Source organism: Apodemus sylvaticus, chromosome 19 (genome assembly GCF_947179515.1).
Source record: "Apodemus sylvaticus chromosome 19, mApoSyl1.1, whole genome shotgun sequence".
Lineage (NCBI taxonomy): Eukaryota > Metazoa > Chordata > Mammalia > Rodentia > Muridae > Apodemus > Apodemus sylvaticus.
In genome coordinates this window covers 29271844-29296353 of record NC_067490.1, presented here as the reverse complement: position 1 = coordinate 29296353, position 24510 = coordinate 29271844, and the positions used below count along the sequence as shown (strand labels likewise).

At 36.8% G+C, this 24510-nt stretch overlaps 1 protein-coding gene across 1 annotated transcript in view; it reads left to right on the top strand.

The window, feature by feature from the left end:
• Positions 1–24510, top strand: part of LOC127670202 (E3 SUMO-protein ligase RanBP2) — a 48677-nt gene that overhangs the window by 21190 nt on the left and 2977 nt on the right. The window contains exons 13-26 of the mRNA XM_052164573.1: positions 257–418; positions 640–777; positions 854–1000; positions 2167–2346; positions 2442–2525; positions 3896–4031; positions 5922–6016; positions 6843–11523; positions 13785–13955; positions 14595–14681; positions 15125–15303; positions 18797–18998; positions 20890–20991; positions 22958–23103. Of these exons, the coding sequence (XP_052020533.1) occupies positions 257–418; positions 640–777; positions 854–1000; positions 2167–2346; positions 2442–2525; positions 3896–4031; positions 5922–6016; positions 6843–11523; positions 13785–13955; positions 14595–14681; positions 15125–15303; positions 18797–18998; positions 20890–20991; positions 22958–23103 (6510 nt within the window). The remainder of the gene's footprint in view (positions 1–256; positions 419–639; positions 778–853; positions 1001–2166; positions 2347–2441; positions 2526–3895; positions 4032–5921; positions 6017–6842; positions 11524–13784; positions 13956–14594; positions 14682–15124; positions 15304–18796; positions 18999–20889; positions 20992–22957; positions 23104–24510) is intronic.

Genomic DNA, 24510 nt, shown 5'->3' with positions numbered 1-24510 from the left:
GCATAGTCTCACATAGCCAGGGATGACTTCGAACTTCCAATCTGCTTGCCTCTACATCCCAAGGACCAGGTTGTGAGCCAGTTGTATGCCACCATGACCATCTTAAAAATGGCAACTTTTAAAAATAGATTGGGCTGCCTCTTGTAGAGGCAGTTAATAACTCTTTCTTTTGACATTTGACTTAATTTTGATTTGAAAGTTTTCCCAGTTTCTCAAAACTATTTATAATGTTGCGGAATTCTGACTTTCTTTTTAGGGTAGCAGTCTTAATTCTTTTTATGATCAACGGGAATACATAGGCAGAAGTGTTCATTATTGGAGGAAAGTTTTACCATTATTGAAGATGATCAGAAAGAAGAACAGTATTCCTGAACCTATTGATCCCCTGTTTAAACATTTCCATAGTGTGGATATTCAGGTAATAATTAATGCTAATGAACTGGTTGCTTATGTAATTTATACAAATATAGAAAATAAGCAAATTGTGTTGCTATTTTATGATAGCATTGCTTTCTAAATCTTGTAGCTGACAAGAATTATGACTATAATAAAATGTTAATTTTCTTCAGATAAAATACAGTCTTTGGAAGTTTGGGTTTGAAGCAGTTTAACTAACAGTTACTAAATAAATGTATTTAGGCATCTGAAATTGGTGAATATGAAGAAGATGCACACATAACTTTTGCTATATTGGATGCTGTTAATGGAAATATAGAAGATGCCATGACTGCTTTTGAATCTATTAAAAATGTAGTTTCTTATTGGAATCTTGCACTGGTAAGTGATATAAGACTTGAATTGAGTTTTGTTTGTTTGCTTGCTTGCTTTGAAAATCTAATTGTATTTTGTGTAGATTTTTCACAGGAAAGCAGAAGACATTGAAAATGATGCCTTGTCTCCTGAAGAACAAGAAGAATGCAAAAATTATCTGAGAAAGACTAGGGACTACCTGATAAAGATTTTAGATGATAGTGATTCAAATATTTCTGTGGTTCAGAAAGTAAGTTGCTGTTTGTTGTCTGACTTTTAGTATTGTTGATAATTGCCCAGGTTTTATATTTAGACACTTCTGAAGTCTCTATATATTGCTTGTGATAGATGTGTTAGGGGCACGTGTGTACTGTGAATGTGTATGAATGTTTCTTTCATCTCAGGTTGGCATATCTTGAAACTAAAACAAAAATTTGGCAGTTCAGGTTGGGAAGATTGCGCAAGTGTGAGGGTCCAAGATTAGCCACTCAGCTTTCAAGTAAATTCCAGGTGGTCATGACTACCCACCTGTAAATCCCAGTGGTCAGGATAGGCCATCCCTTGAGTAAGCTTACTAGTTAGACTAGATGAAGCTTCAGGTTCAGCAAGAGTCCACATATAACATGGAGGGCGATCAGGTAGATAAGGTGAAGTGCAGGTGATCAAGGAAAATATTTGATATCAATCTCTGGCTTACACATGTGCGCATTCCTGCCACACATGTGTAAATATCTAGTTTGCTTGCTTGCACACGCATGCACACAGACACACACACATCTACACAACAACTTGGTATCTAAGTACATACTGGTTTCTAAGATAGAGAGTAGTTTTTTCATTTTTGCATGTAATCAAAATGAATATGATAGCTTGGAGGAGTTCTGAATGAATTTTGGTTTGGGGAAATTAAGTTCTCAGCAGTTTCACATTTTTAGTGGTTTTCTGTTTAGCTTTCTGAGTATTTTGTTTATTAATATGTATTGATGATCTTAGGATTTATATTGTCTGGTGTATTTTAGAATCTGTTTCACTCTCTTCAAAGTATCTGAGGATACTTTGTACTGAAGTACTGAAGAAGAATGTGTAACTTCCATATGGAAAATCTTCCTACGTTCACTTTTCTTTGTTACTATGACTTACAGATGTGATAGGAACAACTTAGAGTTTAGATTTTGCAACGCTTTTATATGTATAACTTAACATGTAATGAGATGCTTGTTAAAATGTGCTGTGATATACACATATAGTCTTCACACTTGGAAGCCTGAGTAAGGGCTAAGAAGTCAAGGGAACTCTGGGCTGCAAAGTGAGTTCCTGACTCAAAAGAAGAAAAATGTGAACAGCTTAATAAAACTGATTCTTTATTCTAAGGTATTTTAGAATTCATTTTGCAAACTACGGCATTTTTTTTTTCAGTTGCCTGTCCCCCTTGAGTCTGTAAAAGAGATGCTGAATTCAGTTATGCAGGAACTTGAAGACTACAGTGAAGGGGGTACTCTTTATAAGAACGGTTGCTTGCGAAGTGCTGATTCAGAGTTAAAGCATTCAACACCGTCTCCTACCAAATATTCTCTATCACCAAGTAAAAGTTACAAGGCAAGTACGAAAGAAATGAATCATTGTACTACGAGGTTGTTTTCTACATGACGTAAACACTGGTAACATATTTGTGTGTATGTTTGTATATTTAGTATTCTCCAAAAACACCACCTCGATGGGCAGAAGATCAAAATTCTTTACTGAAAATGATCTGCCAGCAAGTAGAAGCCATTAAGGTAACATTTAGTTTGGTTCTGTGTAACTCTCATGCTAAGATTTTTTTTCTCTAATCTACTTTGGTTTTTCGAGACAAGTGTTTCTCTGTGTAGTCCTGGCTGCCCTGGATTCACTTTGTTGACCAAGCTGGCCTCTGCCTCCGGAGTGGCCTTTCACCACCACACCTGGATTCAAGTTCGTGTTCTCTGTATCTGTCTCGTCTCCCTCCCCCTCTCCCACCCTCTTGATTATTTATTTACTTTCTTACAGTTGATCAAAGTGTACCCTTAGTATAGTTTAGTTTATAGAATCAGTTTCTCTTGACACTTAACCATATTTTCTAAATTACTTACTAACTTCACATGAGATGTGAGTCTTTTAAGATAAAACTTTTTATCTAAAACATAACATTAGGTTTTTTTCTGATCTCATTTATAAATTGGTTGGATGCTGTTTTCAAAATTGACCTGTCATTTTATACACAGAAACATTTTAATTTATTTTTTTTTGATAAAAGTGAAATAGAAAACCAAGTGGTGGTTGCATATACTTTTAATTCTGGCACATGGGAGGTAGAGGCAGGATCTCCGGTTTGAGGTCAGCCTGGCACACATAAGTGTGTTCTGGGACAGCCAGACTTTATAGAGAAACCCTGTTTTAACAAACAAAAAAAGAAAACAATTTCATTGGTAAGTCCCATATTAAAAGAGAAAGTTTTGCAAGTTCTTGTGTTGGGATGCTGTCCATTTAATAAAGTAACGGAGATAAGATAGCTTTGTAAAAGGCAATAGTGTTTCTGCCATCTTCTGTCAGTAGAGACTTGTTAGGAAAACTTTGGGAGTCTGATCTGGATCAGGTACCAGTTCTGTCTTTTCTTGCATTTATCTATATCTGTCTATTTGAAGTATAGGTTATATTGTTTACTAACAACATGGTATATAACTAAGAATGTATACTTGATAAGTTCTGAGCATATACTGCTTCCAGTTGGTGCTGAGTATTTGTTACTACCTTGGAAATTTGTTGGTTACCTTCCGTGAAGATAAGTATTAAGAGGTGAATTTCAGGGTTGAATAGTCCAGATATTCAGAAGAATATAGCAGTATGTGGAGAACTTGGAAGCTGAGTAGGTAGCTTGAAGTGCTTGAGGAAAGCGATTGTCAAAAAGATGTTTCATTTGTAGGTGTTAATTTTTTGAGTAGGTAAATGTTTTGGATGGATTAAATTTTATGAAGATAAATGTAAGTAAAAGTGGAATGGAAATGGAGTGAGATTTAGGGAGTTAGTTCTTTGGAGTAGAATTAAAGTGAATGAAGTGTTTACTGAGACTGTTTCCAGCATTGTATAATTAAACATTTAACATTCCTTACTTCTTTTTTATTTTAAATAGAAAGAAATGCAGGAATTGAAGCTAAATAGCAATAACTCTGCATCTCCTCATCGTTGGCCAGCAGAACATTATGGACAAGACCCAGCTCCTGATGGATATCAGGGGTCACAAGCTTTTCACGGGGCTCCACTAACAGGTGAGCTGGCAGCTAAACAAACCCTATATTCCAGTAAAATAATACCCCTCATTATAAGTTCCTTTTCTTTTTTGTAGTACTAAGACTTTTGGAGCCTTGTAATTGCTAGACAAGTGTTCTACAACCTGATCTATACCCCATATCAGCCCGCTTGACCCTAGTTAAATAGGGAACTTGTGAACTTGTTTGAGGTTTTGTACATTCTAGAATATGTCTACTTGTTTACCAAAACACTATATTTAATATAGTAAAATTTTATAAATCCAATCAGAAACAGAATAAACAAGTCTTAATACTCTAAATATATTAAAAAGCTAAATCTTACATACATTGTAGCTAACCTGTTAAATGTTTCATAAATTGAAACATGCTAACTAATACAGTTAAATATTAAGAGGTGCCTAATAAGAATTTAAACCTCTTTAGTTATTTTGATTTTTTTTAACTCATTTTTTATTGTGAGCCTAGTGTTTAATTGCTGAGTTATCTCTCCAGCCCTTATTTTCAAACGTGATTATTCACTGGAAAATCCATAATGGATTGTAGTCTGGCCATTTATTTACTATTTACCTTGTCTGTCTGTCTATTTAGGGTCTATATAGCTCTGGATTGCCTAGAACTCACTTTGTAGACCAGGCTGGCCTCAAACTCAGAAATTCATTTACCCACCTCTAACTACCCACTTCTAAGCATGCACTCCCACAGCTGGCTCCATAATTAGTTTTTCTTGGAACTTGATTTACATAGTTACTCTGAATATTTGCGTATGTGCAGATAGGTATGGAATATTTTTTTACTATATAGTAAACACTAATGAGCCATGGGTATTAATAATGTTTATTGTGCGTAGCTATGTGCAAAAGTACATTTTGTGGGTAATCACAGTAACAGGTTATAAACACTACTGGTAAACTTGGTTTTATAGATGAGAAAATAGCTTTAGAAGGGTTACTATGGTTATCAAAATATAGGTTTACTGAAAATTACTAGGCACAGTATGGTGGCAGACATGGCTATGATCTAGTACTCAAGATGCTGAGCTAGAAAGACCACAAATCTAAGGCCTGCTTAGCCTGCAGAGTAAGGCCCTGTCTCAGAAACAAATCCAGAGACTTTCAGAATATATACTGGATGAATTTATGAACATGAATGAATTTAGTGGTACTTGAATTCTATTCTTAAGACATTTTTAGGTATATGCAAATATTCTGAAACCTGAAATACCTTTGGCACCAAAAATTTGAACAAGAGATATTTAACTAGAACTGTACTATATATTGATTAGGGGTGGGTGGGTGAGCAGCATTTTACTTTGAGCCCAGGCTGGTGTAGAACCCATGATATATAACTCAAAACTGACTTCAAACTTACAGTGACTCTCCTGTCTGCTTGAGGGATGAGTTTGAAGGTCTGAGCCACTGTTCCCTTGAGTGCATGTGGTTTTCCTAATGTTGAGCAGTTCTGTGCTTTTACATTCTGCTGATCTTACATGGACCATTTTCTTTCTTTTCTTTTTAGAGATCTGTCTCTATGTAGCTTTAGCTGAAACTTAGAGGAATCCGCCTGCCTTTTGAGTGTGGGAGATCAGATGGCGTGTGCCATTGTGCCCTTCTCATTATGCATGCTTGTTCAGTACAGTTCCTGTTGACAAGAACAGTGCTATTTTTTAATTCTTTGTGTCATTTAACTTTTGTTGTTGTTTTGAGTTCTTCATTTATTAATTGCTTTATGGTGTACTTTAGTATGTAGAAGTGTAAAGATCAGAATAATTAAAGCTTCCTTTGATTCTTATATATTTATAATTCTTATCTAAGTAGTATTTTAAACTGTAGAATAGAATTTTAACATTGCTTTCTTTTCTTTTTTTTTTATTTGTTTTTTTTATTTTAGTTGCAACTACTGGCCCGTCAGTATATTATAGTCAGTCACCTGCATATAATTCCCAGTATCTTCTCAGACCAGCTGCTAATGTAACTCCTACAAAGGTAACAAAGAAAAAGCATATACAATTATAACTATTTACATTTTAAATGTTTAGGTTTCTTTTAAAGAAATTGAACGGAGTAGTTCAGTATTAGATAATATGTGACCTTTGATATAGACATTTTATAGTCATCTTATTTTTGTGTTAATAGTAAGTCGAAACTTTTAGAATATTTTAAATATAGGAGGATTGGGTGGTTTTGGCCCTTGTGTTATTCTATTTTGATAGGAACAAGGCTAGTATGTTCTTGCTTTGCTAGGCTGATATACATCTTACTGACTCAAACCGGATATTATGACAATAACTGAAAATTATGACTTCCAGGATAGTGAGCTGGGGATGCATTGGAGCATTTAGGTCCCTATTCTTCTGCTTACTGTGAACATGGGCATTTTTTTATATCCTGTGTACCTCTTGGGCCACCTGTTTTTAAATGAGAATGATACTACAGTTACTAGAGTTTTTGAGGCTAAAAACTTTTAACTTCTAAAGTAAGTTAAAATGTTTAGAACTGTGCCTAGTTGATACATTAATAAATGCTTAATGAATTTTAGTAATAATCCTCACTGTTAACATCATTTAGTAATTGTTTAGTGAATGTAGAAAATTTTTTTTCTAGTCATTGTAAATACAGATTTTTAAGGTGCTGTCTTATCAAATATAATCAGGTGTCTTTGTGGCACCATTGGTGTCTGTTAATGTGCTGTGTACATCATCGCTTTCTGCTGAATGATACTTAATTTGAGGTTTGTGAGAGGTGATTTGTTTGTAGATTTTTATAGTTTTATGAATAATCCAGAAAGTATTTTGACTTTTTTTTCTTTTAGGGTCCAGTTTATGGCATGAATAGGCTTCCTCCCCAGCAGCATATTTATGCATATTCACAACAGATGCACACACCACCAGTGCAAAGTTCATCTGCTTGTATGTTCTCTCAGGAAATGTATGGTCCTCCCTTGCGTTTTGAGTCTCCTGCAACAGGAATTCTATCACCCAGGGGTGATGATTATTTTAATTACAATGTTCAACAGACAAGCACAAATCCACCTTTGCCAGAACCAGGGTATTTCACAAAGCCTCCACTTGTAGCTCATGCTTCAAGGTCAGCAGAATCAAAGGTTATAGAATTTGGAAAATCCAATTTTGTTCAGCCCATGCAGGGTGAAGTAATACGACCACCTTTGACAACACCAGCACATACAACACAGCCAACGCCCTTTAAATTTAACTCCAATTTCAAATCAAATGATGGTGACTTCACATTTTCTTCACCACAGGTAGTGACACAGCCTCCTTCAACAGCTTATAGTAACAGTGAAAGTCTTTTAGGTCTCCTGACTTCGGATAAACCTTTACAGGGAGATGGCTATAGTGGACTAAAACCAATATCTGGTCAAGCTAGTGGGTCTCGGAATACATTCAGTTTTGGAAGCAAAAATACACTTACAGAAAACATGGGCCCAAATCAGCAGAAAAATTTTGGTTTTCGTCGAAGTGATGATATGTTTACTTTTCACGGTCCAGGGAAGTCCATATTTACAACACCTGCTTCAGAGCTAGCAAATAAAAGTCATGAGACAGATGGAGGAAGTGCTCATGGGGATGAGGAGGATGATGGTCCTCACTTTGAGCCTGTGGTACCTCTTCCAGACAAGATAGAAGTAAAAACTGGTGAGGAAGATGAAGAAGAATTCTTTTGCAATCGTGCAAAGTTGTTCCGTTTTGATGGTGAATCCAAAGAATGGAAGGAACGTGGAATAGGCAATGTAAAAATACTAAGGCATAAAACATCTGGTAAAATTCGCCTTCTGATGAGACGAGAGCAAGTATTAAAGATCTGTGCAAATCATTACATAAGCCCAGATATGAAGCTGACACCAAATACTGGCTCAGATAGATCTTTTGTATGGCATGCCCTTGATTATGCAGATGAATTGCCAAAACCAGAACAGCTTGCAATTAGATTCAAAACCCCCGAGGAAGCAGCACTATTTAAGTGTAAATTTGAAGAGGCCCAGAAAATTTTAAAAGCCTTAGGAACAAACGCATCTGCAGCACCAAATCATACTCATAGAATTGTAAAAGAACCTACAACTCAGGATAGCAAGGATATTTGCAAATCTGATGGTGGAAACTTGAATTTTGAATTCCAGATTGTAAAGAAGGAAGGGCCTTTTTGGAATTGTAACAGCTGCTCGTTTAAGAATGCTGCAACTACTACGAAGTGTGTATCATGCCAGAATACAAACCCAACCAACAACAAAGAGCTCCTAGGTCCTCCGTTAGTTGAAAATGGCTTTGCTCCTAAAACTGGCCCAGAAAATGCTCGAGATCAATTTCCATTAATGGCTCCAAATAAAGAAGGTCATTGGGATTGCATTGTTTGCTTAGTAAGAAATGAACCCACTGTATCTAGGTGCATTGCGTGTCAGAACACAAAGCCTGCTAACAGAAATGGATCTTCTTTTGTTCAAACTTCTTTTAAATTTGGTCAGGGAGAGCTTCCTAAGTCTGTTGACAGTGACTTCAGATCTGTTTTTTCTAAAAAAGATAGTCAGTGGGAATGCAGTGTATGCCTAGTCCGAAATGAAAGAAGCTCTACAAAATGTGTTGCTTGTGAGAACCCAGGAAATGTGAAAGAATGGAGCTGTAGTTTGTGCTCAGTGAGAAATAAAGCAACTGCTATGAAATGCGTTGCTTGTAATAATCCGTTTAAACCAAGTTCAAGTTCATCTACTGCACTTCCCTCTTTCAAGTTTGGTACCTCAGAGATGAGTAAGCCTTCCAGGAGTGGATTTGAGGGTATGTTTACCAAGAAGGAAGGACAATGGGATTGTAGCTTGTGTTTTGTCCGAAATGAAGCTAGTGCTACTCAATGTATTGCTTGTCAGACTCCAAATAAGCAGAATCAGCCTACATCTTCTGTATCAGCTCCTGCCTCTTCAGAGTCAAGCAAACCTCCAAAGAGTGGATTTGAAGGCTTATTCACCAAAAAGGAGGGAGAGTGGGAGTGTGCTGTTTGTTGTGTACAAAATGAGAGCTCGTCCCTAAAATGTGTGGCTTGTGATGCCCCCAAGCCAACTCATAAGCCTAATGTAGAAGCTCCTTCAGCTTTCACAACGGGCTCAAAGTCACAGTTGAATGAGTCTGCAGGAAGTCAAGTAGGAACAGAATTCAAAAGTAACTTTCCAGAAAAGAATTTTAAAGCTGGCATTTCAGAGCAGAAATTTAAATTTGGGCATGTGGATCAAGAAAAAACACCTTCCTTTGCCTTTCAGGGTAGTTCTAATACAGAATTTAAGTCAATCAAGGATGGATTTAGTTTTTGCATTCCTGTATCTGCTGATGGGTTTAAATTTGGCATTCAGGAAACGGGAAATCAAGAGAAGAAGAGTGAAAAACATCTTGAAAATGATCCTAGTTTCCAAGCTCATGATATTAGCAGCCAGAAGAATGGTAGTGGTGTAATCTTTGGTCAGACAAGCAGCACCTTCACCTTTGCAGATCTTGCAAAGTCAACTTCAAAAGAAGGATTTCAATTTGGCAAGAAAGACCCTAATTTCAAAGGATTTTCGGGTGCAGGAGAAAAATTATTCTCATCACAAAGTGGCAAAGTGGCTGAGAAAGCAAATACATCTTCTGATCTTGAGAAAGATGATGATGCCTATAAGACTGAGGACAGTGATGACATCCACTTTGAACCAGTAGTGCAGATGCCAGAAAAGGTGGAACTAGTCACAGGAGAAGAAGATGAAAAAGTATTGTATTCACAAAGGGTGAAATTATTTAGATTTGATGCTGAGATAAGTCAGTGGAAGGAAAGGGGTTTGGGGAATTTAAAAATTCTCAAAAATGAAGTCAACGGTAAACTAAGAATGCTGATGCGAAGAGAACAAGTGCTCAAAGTGTGTGCCAATCATTGGATAACCACTACGATGAACCTGAAGCCTCTCTCAGGGTCAGATCGAGCATGGATGTGGCTCGCTAGTGATTTTTCAGATGGTGATGCGAAACTGGAACAACTGGCTGCAAAGTTTAAAACGCCAGAGCTAGCTGAAGAATTCAAGCAGAAATTTGAGGAGTGTCAACGACTTCTCTTAGACATTCCACTTCAGACACCTCATAAACTTGTAGATACTGGTAGGGCTGCTAAATTAATTCAGAGAGCTGAGGAAATGAAGAGCGGACTCAAAGATTTCAAAACATTTTTGACAAATGATCAAGTAAAGGTCACTGATGAAGAGAACACAAGTTCAGGTGCAGATGCTTCCAGTGCTTCAGACACTACAGTCAAGCAAAATGCTGATAACACTGGGCCTGCCTTAGAATGGGATAACTATGACTTAAGGGAAGATGCCTTGGATGACAGTGTCAGCAGCAGCTCAGTCCATGCTTCTCCATTGGCAAGCAGCCCTGTGCGGAAAAACCTCTTCCGCTTTGGTGAGTCAACTACAGGATTTAACTTCAGTTTTAAATCTGCTCTGAGCCCATCTAAGTCTCCTGCCAAATTGAACCAGAGTGGAACTTCAGTTGGCACTGATGAAGAGTCTGATGTTACTCAAGAAGAAGAGAGAGATGGACAGTACTTTGAACCTGTTGTTCCCTTACCTGATCTAGTTGAAGTATCCAGTGGTGAGGAAAATGAACAAGTTGTTTTTAGTCACAGAGCAAAACTCTACAGATATGACAAAGATGTTGGTCAGTGGAAAGAAAGAGGCATTGGAGATATAAAGATCTTACAGAATTATGATAATAAACAAGTTCGCATTGTAATGAGAAGGGACCAGGTATTAAAACTTTGTGCCAATCACAGAATAACTCCAGACATGACTTTGCAAACTATGAAAGGGACTGAAAGAGTGTGGGTGTGGACTGCATGTGACTTTGCAGATGGAGAAAGAAAAATAGAACATTTGGCTGTTCGTTTTAAACTACAGGATGTTGCAGACTCATTTAAGAAAATTTTTGATGAAGCAAAAACTGCCCAAGAAAAAGATTCGTTGATAACACCTCATGTTTCTCATCTGAGCACCCCTAGAGAGTCACCATGTGGCAAAATTGCTATTTCTGTTCTAGAAGAAACCACCAGAGAAAGGACAGATTTAACTCAGGGAGATGAAGTAATAGATACAACTTCAGAAGCTGGAGAAACTTCTAGCACATCTGAAACAACACCAAAAGCAGTGGTTTCTCCTCCTAAGTTTGTATTTGGCTCAGAATCTGTTAAAAGCATTTTTAGTAGTGAAAAATCAAAGCCATTTGCATTTGGCAACAGCTCAGCCACTGGTTCTTTGTTTGGATTTAGTTTTAATGCACCTTTGAAAAATAGCAATAGTGAAATGACTTCACTAGTCCAGAGTGGATCTGAAGGAAAAGTAGAACCTGACAAATGTGAGCGGCCACAGAACTCTGACATCAAGCAATCTTCTGATGGCAAAATCAAAAATCTCACTGCTTTTTCAAAAGAGAACTCTTCAACAAGTTATACATTTAAAACACCAGAAAAGGGTAAGTACTTAGTATTTAGAGTTAAGTAGAATTTTTTTTTAATGTTTACCTTTGACTCTTTATAGGAAACTCATATTTTAGTCAAAGTTGTATCATAAACACTAGTTTATAACCATTTAAAAGTATTTGGACAAGTTTAATCCCTAAATAAGCTTCTGCGTATTCCAACTAACAGATCATAAGAGATTCATTTCAGCATCTGGAGATATAGTATCATTATAAAGCAGTACAAAAGAACCTAGTATAGTACACAGACTTATAATACACTTGAATCATGAGTATTGAGTCTTTTAAAGGTTGATACTTCAATGTTGTTGTATTTTAAAAATCACTCGAAGCATTTGTTATTGAGAAGTTTCATGTATATTATATGTTATAGTATTGCCACCATTTTATTCAGTTAGCAAAGAAAGAGGCCTGTACATCAAATGAACATATAAGGCAACCAGATTGGTATAAAAGAAGAGGTCTGAATTTTTTTTAAAGTTATTCATTTTATTTTACAAGATGTTAAAAAAAATAAAATATTCTTTATTTTCCTAGGATTTAATTTTAGCCTTTTTAAATCTAATCCAATGGGTTTTTGGACCAGCATCCCTCCCTCACAGCCTGAGAGCAAAGGTATAGAGCTAGCATTCTCAGTGTGAGGTGACCACCAGCTGGTAGTCAGTCCTTAGCCAAGTAATCGTGGCTGTATGAATTGGAGTACTTAACATTGCAATGTGCATGAAGAATGACAGTTTACAAAACATACTTTTTGAGTGGTGATGTAATAGCCTTTAATATAAATTTGTATCTGGATGCTGTCTATGTGTTATTATGCTATCTTTGCTTCATTTTCAACTCTGCTTATTAATATCTGTCTGTCTTTATCTTACTGCTTCATTGAACTTTTCTTTATTTTTAAGTCTTGTATAATGAAGACCTGTTTTTTTTCTAACTGTTGACTTTAGTCATTACTGCTTGCCAGTATTCAGATAGGATGGCAGCAGACATGTATATAATACATTTCTATTAGGGTTTAGAGACTATATTTGAAATTAGACCTGATTTTTAATAACTATCATGCTATAACTTATGTTCCTTATGTAAAACAGGTCATTATAGAAATAAATGTTGCTTCTTGACTGGAATAAGCATGCAGAATTTGTAGAAGCCCTTTAAGAGCAAATGGAAGAAATATGTCCAGTAATTTATCTTGATCTTGCAGAAAATTAGGTACCAGTTCTCTTTAGTAATGCCATCCATTAGAAATATAGTATGATCTGTGTATTCTGAGAGGAACATAGAAAATGAAACATTAAAAGGAATTGGTAGCATGACAGAAAATCAGTTTAATAATTACTCAATATAATGTATGCATACAAAATATTTCAACTTTTAGTCAATTAAGATAAAAAAAACACACAGTATTTACATTCTTCTTTATGCCAAGCCATTTGAATCCAGTGTATATACTTTATTATACATTTTAGTGTGACTTAGCCATCTTTTAAGTATTAGGAAGTCACATATGGGTAAGCCTACCATATTGGACAGGGAAACTTTAGAGGATATTTCCCCTGTAGTGGCTGGCATATACATGTTTCATGACTAGTTTAAGGCACTGGTACCTACAAGCTAGAGATTCTTAGAACAGACTTTTATAGGGTTCCTTTATCTCTAAATCTCTGTCTTTTTATCAGGTGGAGTGGGTACAATGTTTTTAGCTACAGAAATTGTCTTGATACATAAAGTATCATCAGAGAACAATTGTTTAATTTTTATCTAGTTTCACACTTGGAAGTATGCAAAAAAATGAATACAATGCTATCACCTGCCATCCTTTGCAGATAAAAAAGTTGTTTGCTTTCTTTATAGGAACTAATAAAGGTTGGCTCTGGGTGTACTAATATTTATGTTGGATAACACGAGAGGTACATTCTCAGATGTAAATGCATGGATACTTTGCTTAATAACTGTTTAGTATATGGAGTGTGGTTATAGCAACACTTTTTAAATTACAGGAATTAGCAATTTCCAGTGACTAGTAAAAGGATTTGTAAAAGCTTTGTATTCCCTAAAAGTTTTAATAGAACACTAAACCAGGCTTCTAATTCTAATTTAAATTCATTAGCAGTATAGATCTTGGTTTGTTCTGAAGTATGTGTTTTTATCTTATCAGTGGGCTGTTTTAACCTATAGATAAGTTTCATGTTCTTTGTGTTTTTAATTATGCTGGTTATGTTGACTCTTATCAGTTGTTTTTAATTTGGTTACAGCACAAGAGAAGAATAAACCTGAAGATCCCCCCTCTGATACTGATATTCTCATTGTGTATGAACTCACTCCCACTTCTGAGCAGAAAGCCCTTGCAGAGAAACTTCTGCTTCCTTCAACTTTCTTTTGTTATAAGAATAGACCTGGTTATGTTAGTGAGGAAGAAGAGGATGGTAAGTTTTTTTTGTTAATTGATAATCATAGTAATTGGGAGTATAGTTTACTTACTTAAAGCCCGACTTTTTACCAGATGTGACAGCTCATGCCTGTAATCCTAGTACCTGGTAGACTGAAGTAGGATGCTTATGAATTCATATTCATGGGGAGTTTCAGGCTAGCTTGGGTTAGAGAGTGAGACTTCATTTCAAAAAAAGAAAGAAAATTGAAACATTTAATACCCGTAGCGGTGGGTATTTAGCCTGTGCATATAAAATTGTCAGAGAATGAAATGATCAGAAGAATGGCATTCATTAAAGAAAGCCCTGAAGAAAAGACAGATATTGATGTTTGATGAAGTTGTAAGTAATCATCATTCCAGAAGTATTCAAAGTACAAGAGGGAGAAGGATAACATCCTTAAAGTCCCAGTAAGATCCTCTGTGCAGTGGTATAGAGCATCCCGTGTGGGGCTGGATGGCCACCTGTTGGGAGCTGTGTTGCAATGGCAGAATGGGTAAGCATGAGGGGAGCACAAGTGGGAACTAGTAACTGCAGCAGGAGGTAAAGGCCAGATTGATCATTCCTAGGTTTGTGGGCAGGAAAACCTACCTCCTAAAATTATTTTACTCATATAATCATTAATTGCATTTGAAGATGAAGATTTTGAAATGGCGGTCAAGAAACTTAATGGAAAACTCTATCTGGATGACTCAAACAAACCATTGGAAGAAAATCTAGCAGGTATGTTTATACAATTTTAATAATTTAAGTGGTTTTTTTGTTTGTTTTTTGGAGACAGTATTTCTCTGTGTAACAGCTGTAGCTATCCTGGACTCACTTTATAGACCAGGTTGGCCTTGAATTCACAGAGATCTCCCTCCACCACTGCTGGGATTAAAGGCACGTGCCACAATACCTGAGTAAAGAAATAAAGAAAGGTACCTTTTACTTTGAAAGTTATCTGTAATGTCCAGTTTGGTTTTTTACAGGATCCATCCATGCTCATTTAAAACATTAAAAAAGTAATACCAGTCGGAAAACACTGATGAGTTTTGGTAGCCAAGGACTGGCTTGGTGGGCATTCACAGTCCTTGTTCTGGAGGTCTTCAGATTGTGTTGAAAACCCTCCAGGGTGACAGTTACGGAGTGCTTGGGTTTCTGATTGTGTTGTATGACTTTTTCAGATAATGACAAGGAATGTGTTATTGTTTGGGAAAAGAAGCCAACAGTTGAAGAGAGAGCAAAAGCAGATACTTTAAAGCTTCCACCTACATTTTTCTGTGGAGTCTGCAGTGACACTGATGAGGACAATGGAAATGGGGAGGATTTTCAGTCAGAGCTTCGGAAAGTCTGTGAAGCTCAGGTTAGACTGTCTCCACTGTTGGCCTTTCAGTTCTCTTGCCTCTGTTAGTACATTTGAAAATCTTTTTATTACTAAATGTAATCCTTGGCCTTAGCCAGCACATGTTAGATGATATGAATAGAGCCATGTTACTGTTCACGAGTGAGAACACTCAAAATGAGTAGGGTGTTGAGTGAGGCTAAACTGCAAGCTTAGTATCATGTCACTTGAAACACCACCAGGATTCTTTGTAGATAGAAACAAATTGGCTTTAAAATTTCTTTTCTTAACTGTTAAATTACAGCTAATATGAGTAAGTTCTTTCCTGTTTTCCTCTTTTATTGAAAATATATTTTTTTCCTCACACAATATATCCTGATTACCATTTTTCTACTTCAACTCCTCTCTGTTTTTCCCTACCTCTCCTGATATCTGCGTCATTAGAAAATAAACAGGCTGCTAAGGGAAACAGGTCAGGCCCTGCACGTGCTGCCTTAGGCTTATGCTGATTTAGAAGGCTTTGTTTTCTCGGTGTCCTTCATCTCTGGCTCTTAGACTTTCTCTGCTTCGTCTTCTGCAGGGTTCCCTGAGCCCCAAGAGAATGAGTTTTATAGAGACACATGTTAGGGCTGAGTGTTCTAAGGTCTCTGATGAGTAAGCGTTTTTAATCCTAAGTGAATATTGAATGGCGTTCCATCGTACTGTCCGTCTTTGCCGAAGTGATGTAGATTTTTGCAGTTTATGGATGGTTCTGACATTCCTAGGAAAGACTTAAACTAGGTAAATTTTGTTGCTGCTTTTAAAAATGGATGTTCCTTGCTTCCATATAAAAACCAGTGTTGGGGTTAGATAGATGGCTTAGCAGTATATACTGCTCTTACAGAGGACTGGAGTTCAGTTTATAGCACCCATGTCAGTCAGATGACACACCACCCCCAGGATCCAGATACCTTTCTTCTTCTGGTTTCTTTGGGTACCTGAACTCACTCTCACATACAAATAAAATTAAAACTTAATTCTAAGTTGGAAGTAGTGGCCCACATCTTTAGTTTTGTTGAAGCAGGTGGATCTCTGAATTCTAGGCCAGTCATGGCAATATAGAGAACCCCCACCATTAAAAAAAAGTTAATGGTACTATAGTAAATAAATTAGGAAATACTTTTCTGTGCTACTATATTCTTTCTTGGGAGGTGGGTGTTTAATACAGGGTTTCTCTGTGTAGACATGGCTATCCTGGAACTCATTCTGTAGACCAGGCTGAGCTAGTGATTCACCTGTCACTGCCACACCACTAGACTGATTAATGTTGTTTCCCCGGAAGTGTTTAATAGTTTTAACTAAAGGAACTATACCAGGATTGGACCTTGAAAACAATTAAATGGAAGGCACTATTCGGAATATTTGTTGAAGTTATTTAATCTCTTTGTTACTGAGTTTTAGTTGTATCTTTGAAGGAATTCTCAAATTTAAATTTGTAGAACTGTAGAATAAACTTCTGTGAATCAAGTTTGATACTTTGACCTTTCTGCGATCTTCTCATCTTTCAGAGTGCTGGGTTTGTGGGTGGTTGCCACTACATCTGGCTTCCATTTTCAGTCTCTTAATACTTGTGTTATTGAAGTGCCTTACATTCTTGGCTCTGTTTTTGATCTCATGAGTTTGTCGTATTTGCTGTTGCCTTACGCTGCTCCTCTCTCCCCACTCCTGCCCTTTCCTGGTTTTATGGATCTCGGCCCCTCCCTTCATGGTAGAAACAGATTTTGGTTTCATGCCCTTTTTGTTAAATTTCACTGATTTCTGCTCTCATTATCTCTTTCTTGCCTTGACTTTACGTTGCTGTTATTCTATTTCTCTAATATGGAATCATGAGTACAGACTTAAGAGCATATTCATTGTTTATACAAAAAATATTGTCCCTTAAACGATATTTAGGTACACCAGTGTTGTTGTTTTTTTGTTTTTTTGTTTTTTGTTTTGTTTTGTTTTGTTTTTTTGGGTTTTTTTGGATTCGGTTTGTTTGAGACAGGGTTTCTCTGTATAGCTCTGGCTGTCCTGGAACTCACTCTGTAGACCAGGCTGGCCTCAAACTCAGAAATCCGCCTGCCTCTGCCTCCCAGAGTGCTGGGATTACAGCCGTGCACCACCACCGCCCGGCTGGTACACCAGTTTTAATGTGTGCTATTGTCATTTCTATTCAGGTCAGAGTACTTCCTTGCTATGCTTTTTACCTATGCATTAGTACACCATTTAAAATGGTGACTTTGTACATAATGTTTTGTTAGTGGTTGATGGTTTAATTTAATTACAGTCTATGAGTATTTATAGTTTATATTAGTTTATATAGTTTACATTATTCCATGTGTTATTTTTATGAATTATTACAAATCTGTAATGTATAGTATATAGAATAATTTCAGTGCTATAAAAAAAATACCCTTCGCTCTGTCAGTCACCTCCCTTCCTCTGCCATGCCTAGTTGTCTGCAGACATTCCTCTTTGTGCCATGGTTGTCTGGTTCCTGAATTATAAACTACTACTGAGATTGGGGGCAGGATAGACAGAAAAAGGAGTAGCTTAGTGTTATAAAACCAGCCCCCCCCCCCCGCCTTAATTTCAGTTCATAGTTAGAAATTAAAAAAAAAAAAAAAACCTAGGTTCTTGTAGTTTTGGCTAATTTCCAGAGTTAGACAAAAGAACTGATTTTGGTTATCATTCTTTGTGTTTTTATTGTTTAAGGAGAAAAATATATAAGGTCATTCTTACCCTGCCATGCTAGGAGAGGAAATGAAATGAATCTTATTGAACACACTTTATCACTTGTAATTTTTCTTAAATCTTCTTTGGTAAAGATTCTCTCTTTGTATCTGTGTGAGATACTAATCTTTGTCTTCATCCTTATGCCCCCATCCCTCTAACTTCTCATTCTCCTCAGCCTGTTACTGTTCTGTGTGTGTTTTTCCATGCAACCAAACCCAGGGCCTTGCAGTTGATGTGCAAGCATGTCTGCCAAGATAACTCTCCACCGTGGTGTTTTCTGTAGTAAAGACAAACAAGCCTGACTGAATAATCTCTTACTAGTGCTTAGACCATTTGACATTCATTTAATTCGAGAGGTGGGTTGGTTCTAAGTTTATTCTTCATTTTTAATTTTGCCTGTCCCTTCCTAGTTTTTATTTCTATTAATTTTCCTGTCTTTTCAGTGGTTATGGTAAAGACATAAAATACACAGCAGAGGCTGGAGAGATAGCTCAGCAATTAAGAGTACTGACTGCTCTTCTAGAGGTCCTGAGTTCAAATCCCAGCAACCACATAGTGGCTCACAACCATCTGTCATGGGATCTGGTGTCTTCTTCCCATTGTGTCTGAAGATAGCTACAGTGTACTTACATAAAATCAATCAATAAATCTTTAAAACACATGCCAAACTTTATAGAAACTACCTAGTATTTTTCTATTTCTTTTGGTGGCTCTAGAGGATGAATTAATGGTATGTTTTATTCTTTCCTCTCTGCAGAAATCCCAAAATGAGAAAGTGACTGATAGAGTTGGTATTGAGCATTTAGGCAAGACTGAAGTAACAAGCCCCGTTGGCTGTAAGTCTGAAGAGCCTGATTCTGATACGAAACCTAGTAGCTCCTCCCCTGTTCCTGGGACTATGGACAAGCCTGTAGATTTGTCCACTAGAAAAGAAACTGACATGGAATTCCCAAGCAAAGGTAAAAGTTGTTCATGTGTTTATATTTCACAGTATATAAGACACTACCCATGTGTTTGAGAAAATAGAGTAGATTCTAAGAAGTTAGTTGAAATCAACTAACACAGTAATCAAACAAGGCATATTACCTTCTCAATAAATAAAACAGTAGATAGTAACAGTTTATCATTTGCTATATTTTATGTTAATTTTTAAACACATGGTCTCTCTGTGTAACCTTGGCTGTCCTGGAACTCACTCTGTAGATCAGACTGGCCTCACACTGATACTGAGATCTGGCTGCCTTTACTGCACTACCACACCTGACCTATCATTCGATTTTAAGCTATTACAGAATAGAGAGCATTAGGTCTGCATAAAAGAGAACAATTTGCTTGCATGGTAATTTTCTTGGTTATATAATAGTTTTACTTAACTATTGTTGAGTTATATATTAGTATTACCCAAACATACTCATGTGCTTTAAAGATTATTACTGTAAAAACTTAACATTTTTATGATATTAAAATTTGTACAAGCTCCAAAACTCACTTGTCATTTACAGTAATTACTGTTAGTTTTACTATGTGTCTCAGTTTTTGTAAGTTGGAAGAAGTGTCTTTGTGAATTGCATTTCTTTATACATGGACATTATCTATATTACCGTTTTTTTCCTTTCTAGAAGTAATCCCAACATCAGTCACAAATAGCACCTTTATGTCACTTTGTCTGAATATACTGAGCCAAAAAAGTAACTGCACAAGCAAGAGATTAAGTAGGCCAGATAAGATTTTTCTTATCTTAATCTTATTCTTTTCAGATAAGATTAAGTAGGCCAGAGCAATTTCAGAGATTGTGACACTGGTAGAATTTAGACAAAAGTACAGAACACAGATAAATTTAGTTACCAGTGCCCGAGTGCCCGCTGCTCTGACAGAGTTCAGCTGCATGGCAGGCGACTCGCCCTCGCCCGCCCTCGCCCTATCCTTTCTGGCAGCCTGCACTCATGCATTTATTTACTCACACACAGACATGCAAAAACACACAGTTAAAAATAATAAATTTTTTAAAAAATGTTTAGTGCAGAGTTTTCCTAAGATCTTGCCTTTGACTGCTTGATTGTGTAAGAACCTTGATAAAGAGAAACTATATGCTGGGCGTGGTGGCGCACGCCTGTAATCCCAGCACTTGGGAGGCAGAGGCAGGGTCGAGGCCAGCCTGGTCTACAGAGTGAGTTCCAGGACAGCCAGGGCTACACAGAGAAACCCTGTCTCGAAAAACCAAAAAAAAAAAAAAACCAAAAAAACTATATAGTCTCAACGTAGCTTAGTGTGTAGCTCAATGGATTTTAAAGGAAACTTGGTTTAGGTTTTGAATTGGTGTTCATTGGGCATAGTACCTGTAAACTTTATATTACTGAGTAAGCTTGAAATTGAATGTACTTTGTAACTTAAAATATGGTTTGTAGGGGCTGGAGAGATGGCTCGGCAGTTAAGAGCACTTCACTGTTGTTCCAGAGGCCTGAGTTCAATTCCCGGCACCCACACTGTTGCTTACAACCATCTGTGATGGGATCTGATGCCCTCTTCTGGTCTGAAGAGAGCAGCAGTGAACTCGCATACATAAAATAAATCCTTTTTTAAAAAAGGAAATTATATATACACACACACATATTTGCATACACACATACATATATATCTACATACATTTATATAGTCTATTAAAAAAAACAACTAAAAAAATCAGGCTTGAATTTGAAGGCATTTTAGAAGAGTAAATACTAACTTTAAAAAATGTATTTTATACCTTGTCTCACCTGGAGTACAGAGAGACCTGTTCCTTCTGGGTTCTGGGTAATGTTATATATATAGCCTATCTCAAACTAGAAATTGTTTTTTTGTTTGTTTTGTCAGGGGAAAGCAAGACTGTTTTGTTTGGATTTGGAAGTGGTACAGGCCTCTCATTTGCAGACTTGGCTTCAAGTAATTCTGGAGATTTTGCTTTTGGTTCTAAAGGTAAAATCAAAAGGAAAGAGATGAATATTGATGTCCTTGGTTTCCTTATTAGCAATTAGGATTGCACATTCTGTCAGTGAAGATAAAAGCTATAAGAATTTTCTAGCCGGGCGGTGGTGGCACATGCCTTTAATCCCAGCACTTGGGAGGCAGAGGCAGGTGGATTTCTGAGTTCGAGGCCAGCCTGGTCTACAAAGTGAGTTCCAGGACAGCCAGGGCTACACAGAGAAACCCTGTCTTGAAAAAACTAAAAAAAAAAAAAAATACCAAAAAACAAAAAAATTTTTTTTTCTCTTGACTTAATTTAAATCAATTTAAATTAGCCCTTCCTTTCCTCATCTACATGTATGTTTTTCGGTTTTGGAATAACCCTGACTTGGCTTTAAGACAAATTGGATCGCCACATTAGGGCTGTGGAAATTTACACATTTCCACAGTAATTTAACACAGTGGCTACACAGAAATATAACACAGAAATTCGTGTTCGTTCTCATTTGTCAGCGGTGTTTATATTTTTAAGATTTATTTATTTGTGTATGTGTTTCTGTCGCATATACATATTTCTACATGAATGCAGTGCTCTTAGAGGGCAAATCCTCTGGAACTGGAAACAGATGGTTTTGAGCTGCCATGCAGGCACTATTTGTTTCAAGTTTTATTACCATTAGACATCATTGTATTTACTCAGAGATCTTTCATATTGTGAATATAGTGCAATTTATTCTTTAAGATGTTTGGAGAAATCTTAGAATGGTGAAATAATCCATTTTAAGATTTTACTTTTAGTCCTACTTAGATCTTTATACTTTTGAAAGTTCATGCTACTTACAGAAACACATTAAACTTTTAGAAATGATTGATAGGGCTAGATAGTAGTGGCTCACACCTTCAGTTCCTGCACTCTTGAAGCAAGGAGCAGGTAGAGCTCTCTAAATTCAAGGCTAGCCTGCTCTTTAGAGTAAATTCCATGATGGTTAGGGCTATACAATGAGACCTTGTCTCAAAAGAAAAAGAAAAAAGGAGGAAGAAGAAGAGAAAGAAAAGGAAAGAAAAAGAAATGTTTTTACAGAGCAGCACAGAGAAATACTGTCTCAAAAAACAAAACATAAAAAGAAATAATTGATGAGAATTCATAGTTTTATTCATGCCAAGTTACTCTTGTTTTGAGACAGGGTCTTACTATCTGTCTTTCCCAGGCTGGCACTCTTAATATGAGTGGACTGGTCTTCAGCTCACAAAGATCATCTCTTTCTGCCTCCCAAATGCTGGAATTAAAGGTGATACCAAGCTTTTAAACTTTAGTTTTAATGTATTTAATAGATTAGAATTAAAAGATGAGTAGTGAGTAGATATACCAGTACAATAGGTATACTTAATCTCCCTGAAAAAGGCCAAATGAAAATTGATAGTGTTTCCTTATTATCATATCATACAATAAGTATGAGATAGAACTTAAGTATCAGGTTAGCCTTATCTTAATAAATATTGTCACTGCATCCTCTCTTCATTTTTCTCTCCTCTCCTCTCCTCTTTTCTTTTGTGTTGAATCCTGGCTTTAGTTTGCATATTTTTTGTTTTCTTCTTTTTTGGTGTTTTGAAACATGGTCTCACTATAATAGCTCTGACTGTAGGAACTCACTGTGTAGACTAGGCTAGCCTTGAACTCATAAATATCCACCTGCCTCTGCTTCCTGGGTGTTAGTATTAAAGGTATGGGCCACTCAGTCTGGCACTTTACTTTCTTAAAATAGTATTTAACCTACAAATACGCTGCAATCAATTGTATTCCATAGTTGTTGAAGTTGCCAGAATGATAATACTTTAAACACCTCCAATAGATGCTTATGACGTTGAAAATTACATGTACCAATGTATTTCATTGTTGAAAAGTAATCTACAGACTACAAAATTGTTCTTTATAAAAATTTAAGAGTTCAGTGTTTAAATAGCCTAATTTATTTATCAGATAAAAATTTCCAGTGGGCAAATACTGGAGCAGCTGTGTTTGGAACACAGTCAACAAGTAAAGGTGGCGAGGATGAAGATGGCAGTGATGAAGACGTAGTTCATAATGAGGACATTCACTTTGAACCTATAGTCTCCTTACCAGAGGTAAGTGCCGGAAGTGAACAGTTCACTAGTGATGACGTGTGGAAATATGCCCTAAATCCATATTTTTTAAAAAAAAATATTGCTATCTACATTTTTTCCCAAAACAATTAAATATTATGTTCTTTTTGTTACATTTCCAAACTTTTTAAAAATTACTTTATGTGTATTGAGTCTTTTGCCTACATTGCATGTCTGTGTGCCATGTGTTTGCCTGTGGTCATATCCCTCGAGGGGTCATTTACCTTTGGACTGGAGTTACATACAGATGGAGTTACAGGGAGCTGCCATGTGGGTGCTGAGAATTAACCCAGATTCTCTGGAAGAGCAGCCAGTGCTGTTAACTGCTGACCCATATCTCCAGCTCAAGATTTCCAGCCTTTTTGTAGGTATTGTTTTGAGGTTTGTTTTGTTTTCTTTTGGGTATAGTGCTAGGGATAGAATCCAGGGTCTTGCTCGTGTTAACAAGCATGTTACTACTCGGTGCTCACTAAACTTTTTCCTGCATTTCTGTGATCGTTTAGAGAGTGGAGTGAGAGGGAGGAAAGAAGTGGGTATGCACACACAGAGTATTAGAGAACACAAGCAGGTGTGTACATGCCATGGTTATGTGCAGGTCAGAGCATAGCTTTCCAGGACTTGAACTCAGGCCTGTAGGATTGTGCAGCTAGCAAGCATGTTTACTCACTGGCCATCTTGCTCAGCCATAGGCATTTTTGTTATGTCATTAGGAGATCATGTTTATCTTCATAAAATAATTTTAGGGGGCTGGAGAGATGGCTCAGTGGTTAAGAGCACTGACTGCTCTTCTAAAGGTCCTGAGTTCAAACCCCAGCAACCACATGGTGGCTCACAGTCATCCGTAATGAGATCTGATGCCTTCTTCGGATGAATCTGAAGACAGCTACAGTGTACTTACATATAATAATAAATCTTTGAAAAAATAAAATAATTTTAGGGACTTTTGTCCATAAAAAGACTAGAGAAGACTGTTGTTTTTAGAAAATTATCATGTCCATGTTCAGTCTCAGTTACTGTCACACTACAAGAATCAGCCCTGCTGTATCTGGAGAGATCTGCTCAGAGTTTGTACTGTTCTTGTTGGTTCCCGGCATCCACATCAGCCAGCTCACAGCTGCCTGTAACTTAGGCTCCAGGGAGATACTCATCTGCATTCACGTGCACATGCTCACATACAGACTCACACATATATAAAATTGAAAATAAAGTACATCTCTATAAAAAATAAAAAGGGTTGGAGACAAAGCTCAGAGGCTAATTCCCAGTACCCCAGCTACCTATAACTGCTTCCAGGGGATTTGATAACCCTCTTTTGGCATCAGGGGTAATGGAGGAATTCAGTGCCTAGATACACAGGCAGGCAAAACAGCCATATACATAAAATGTTAT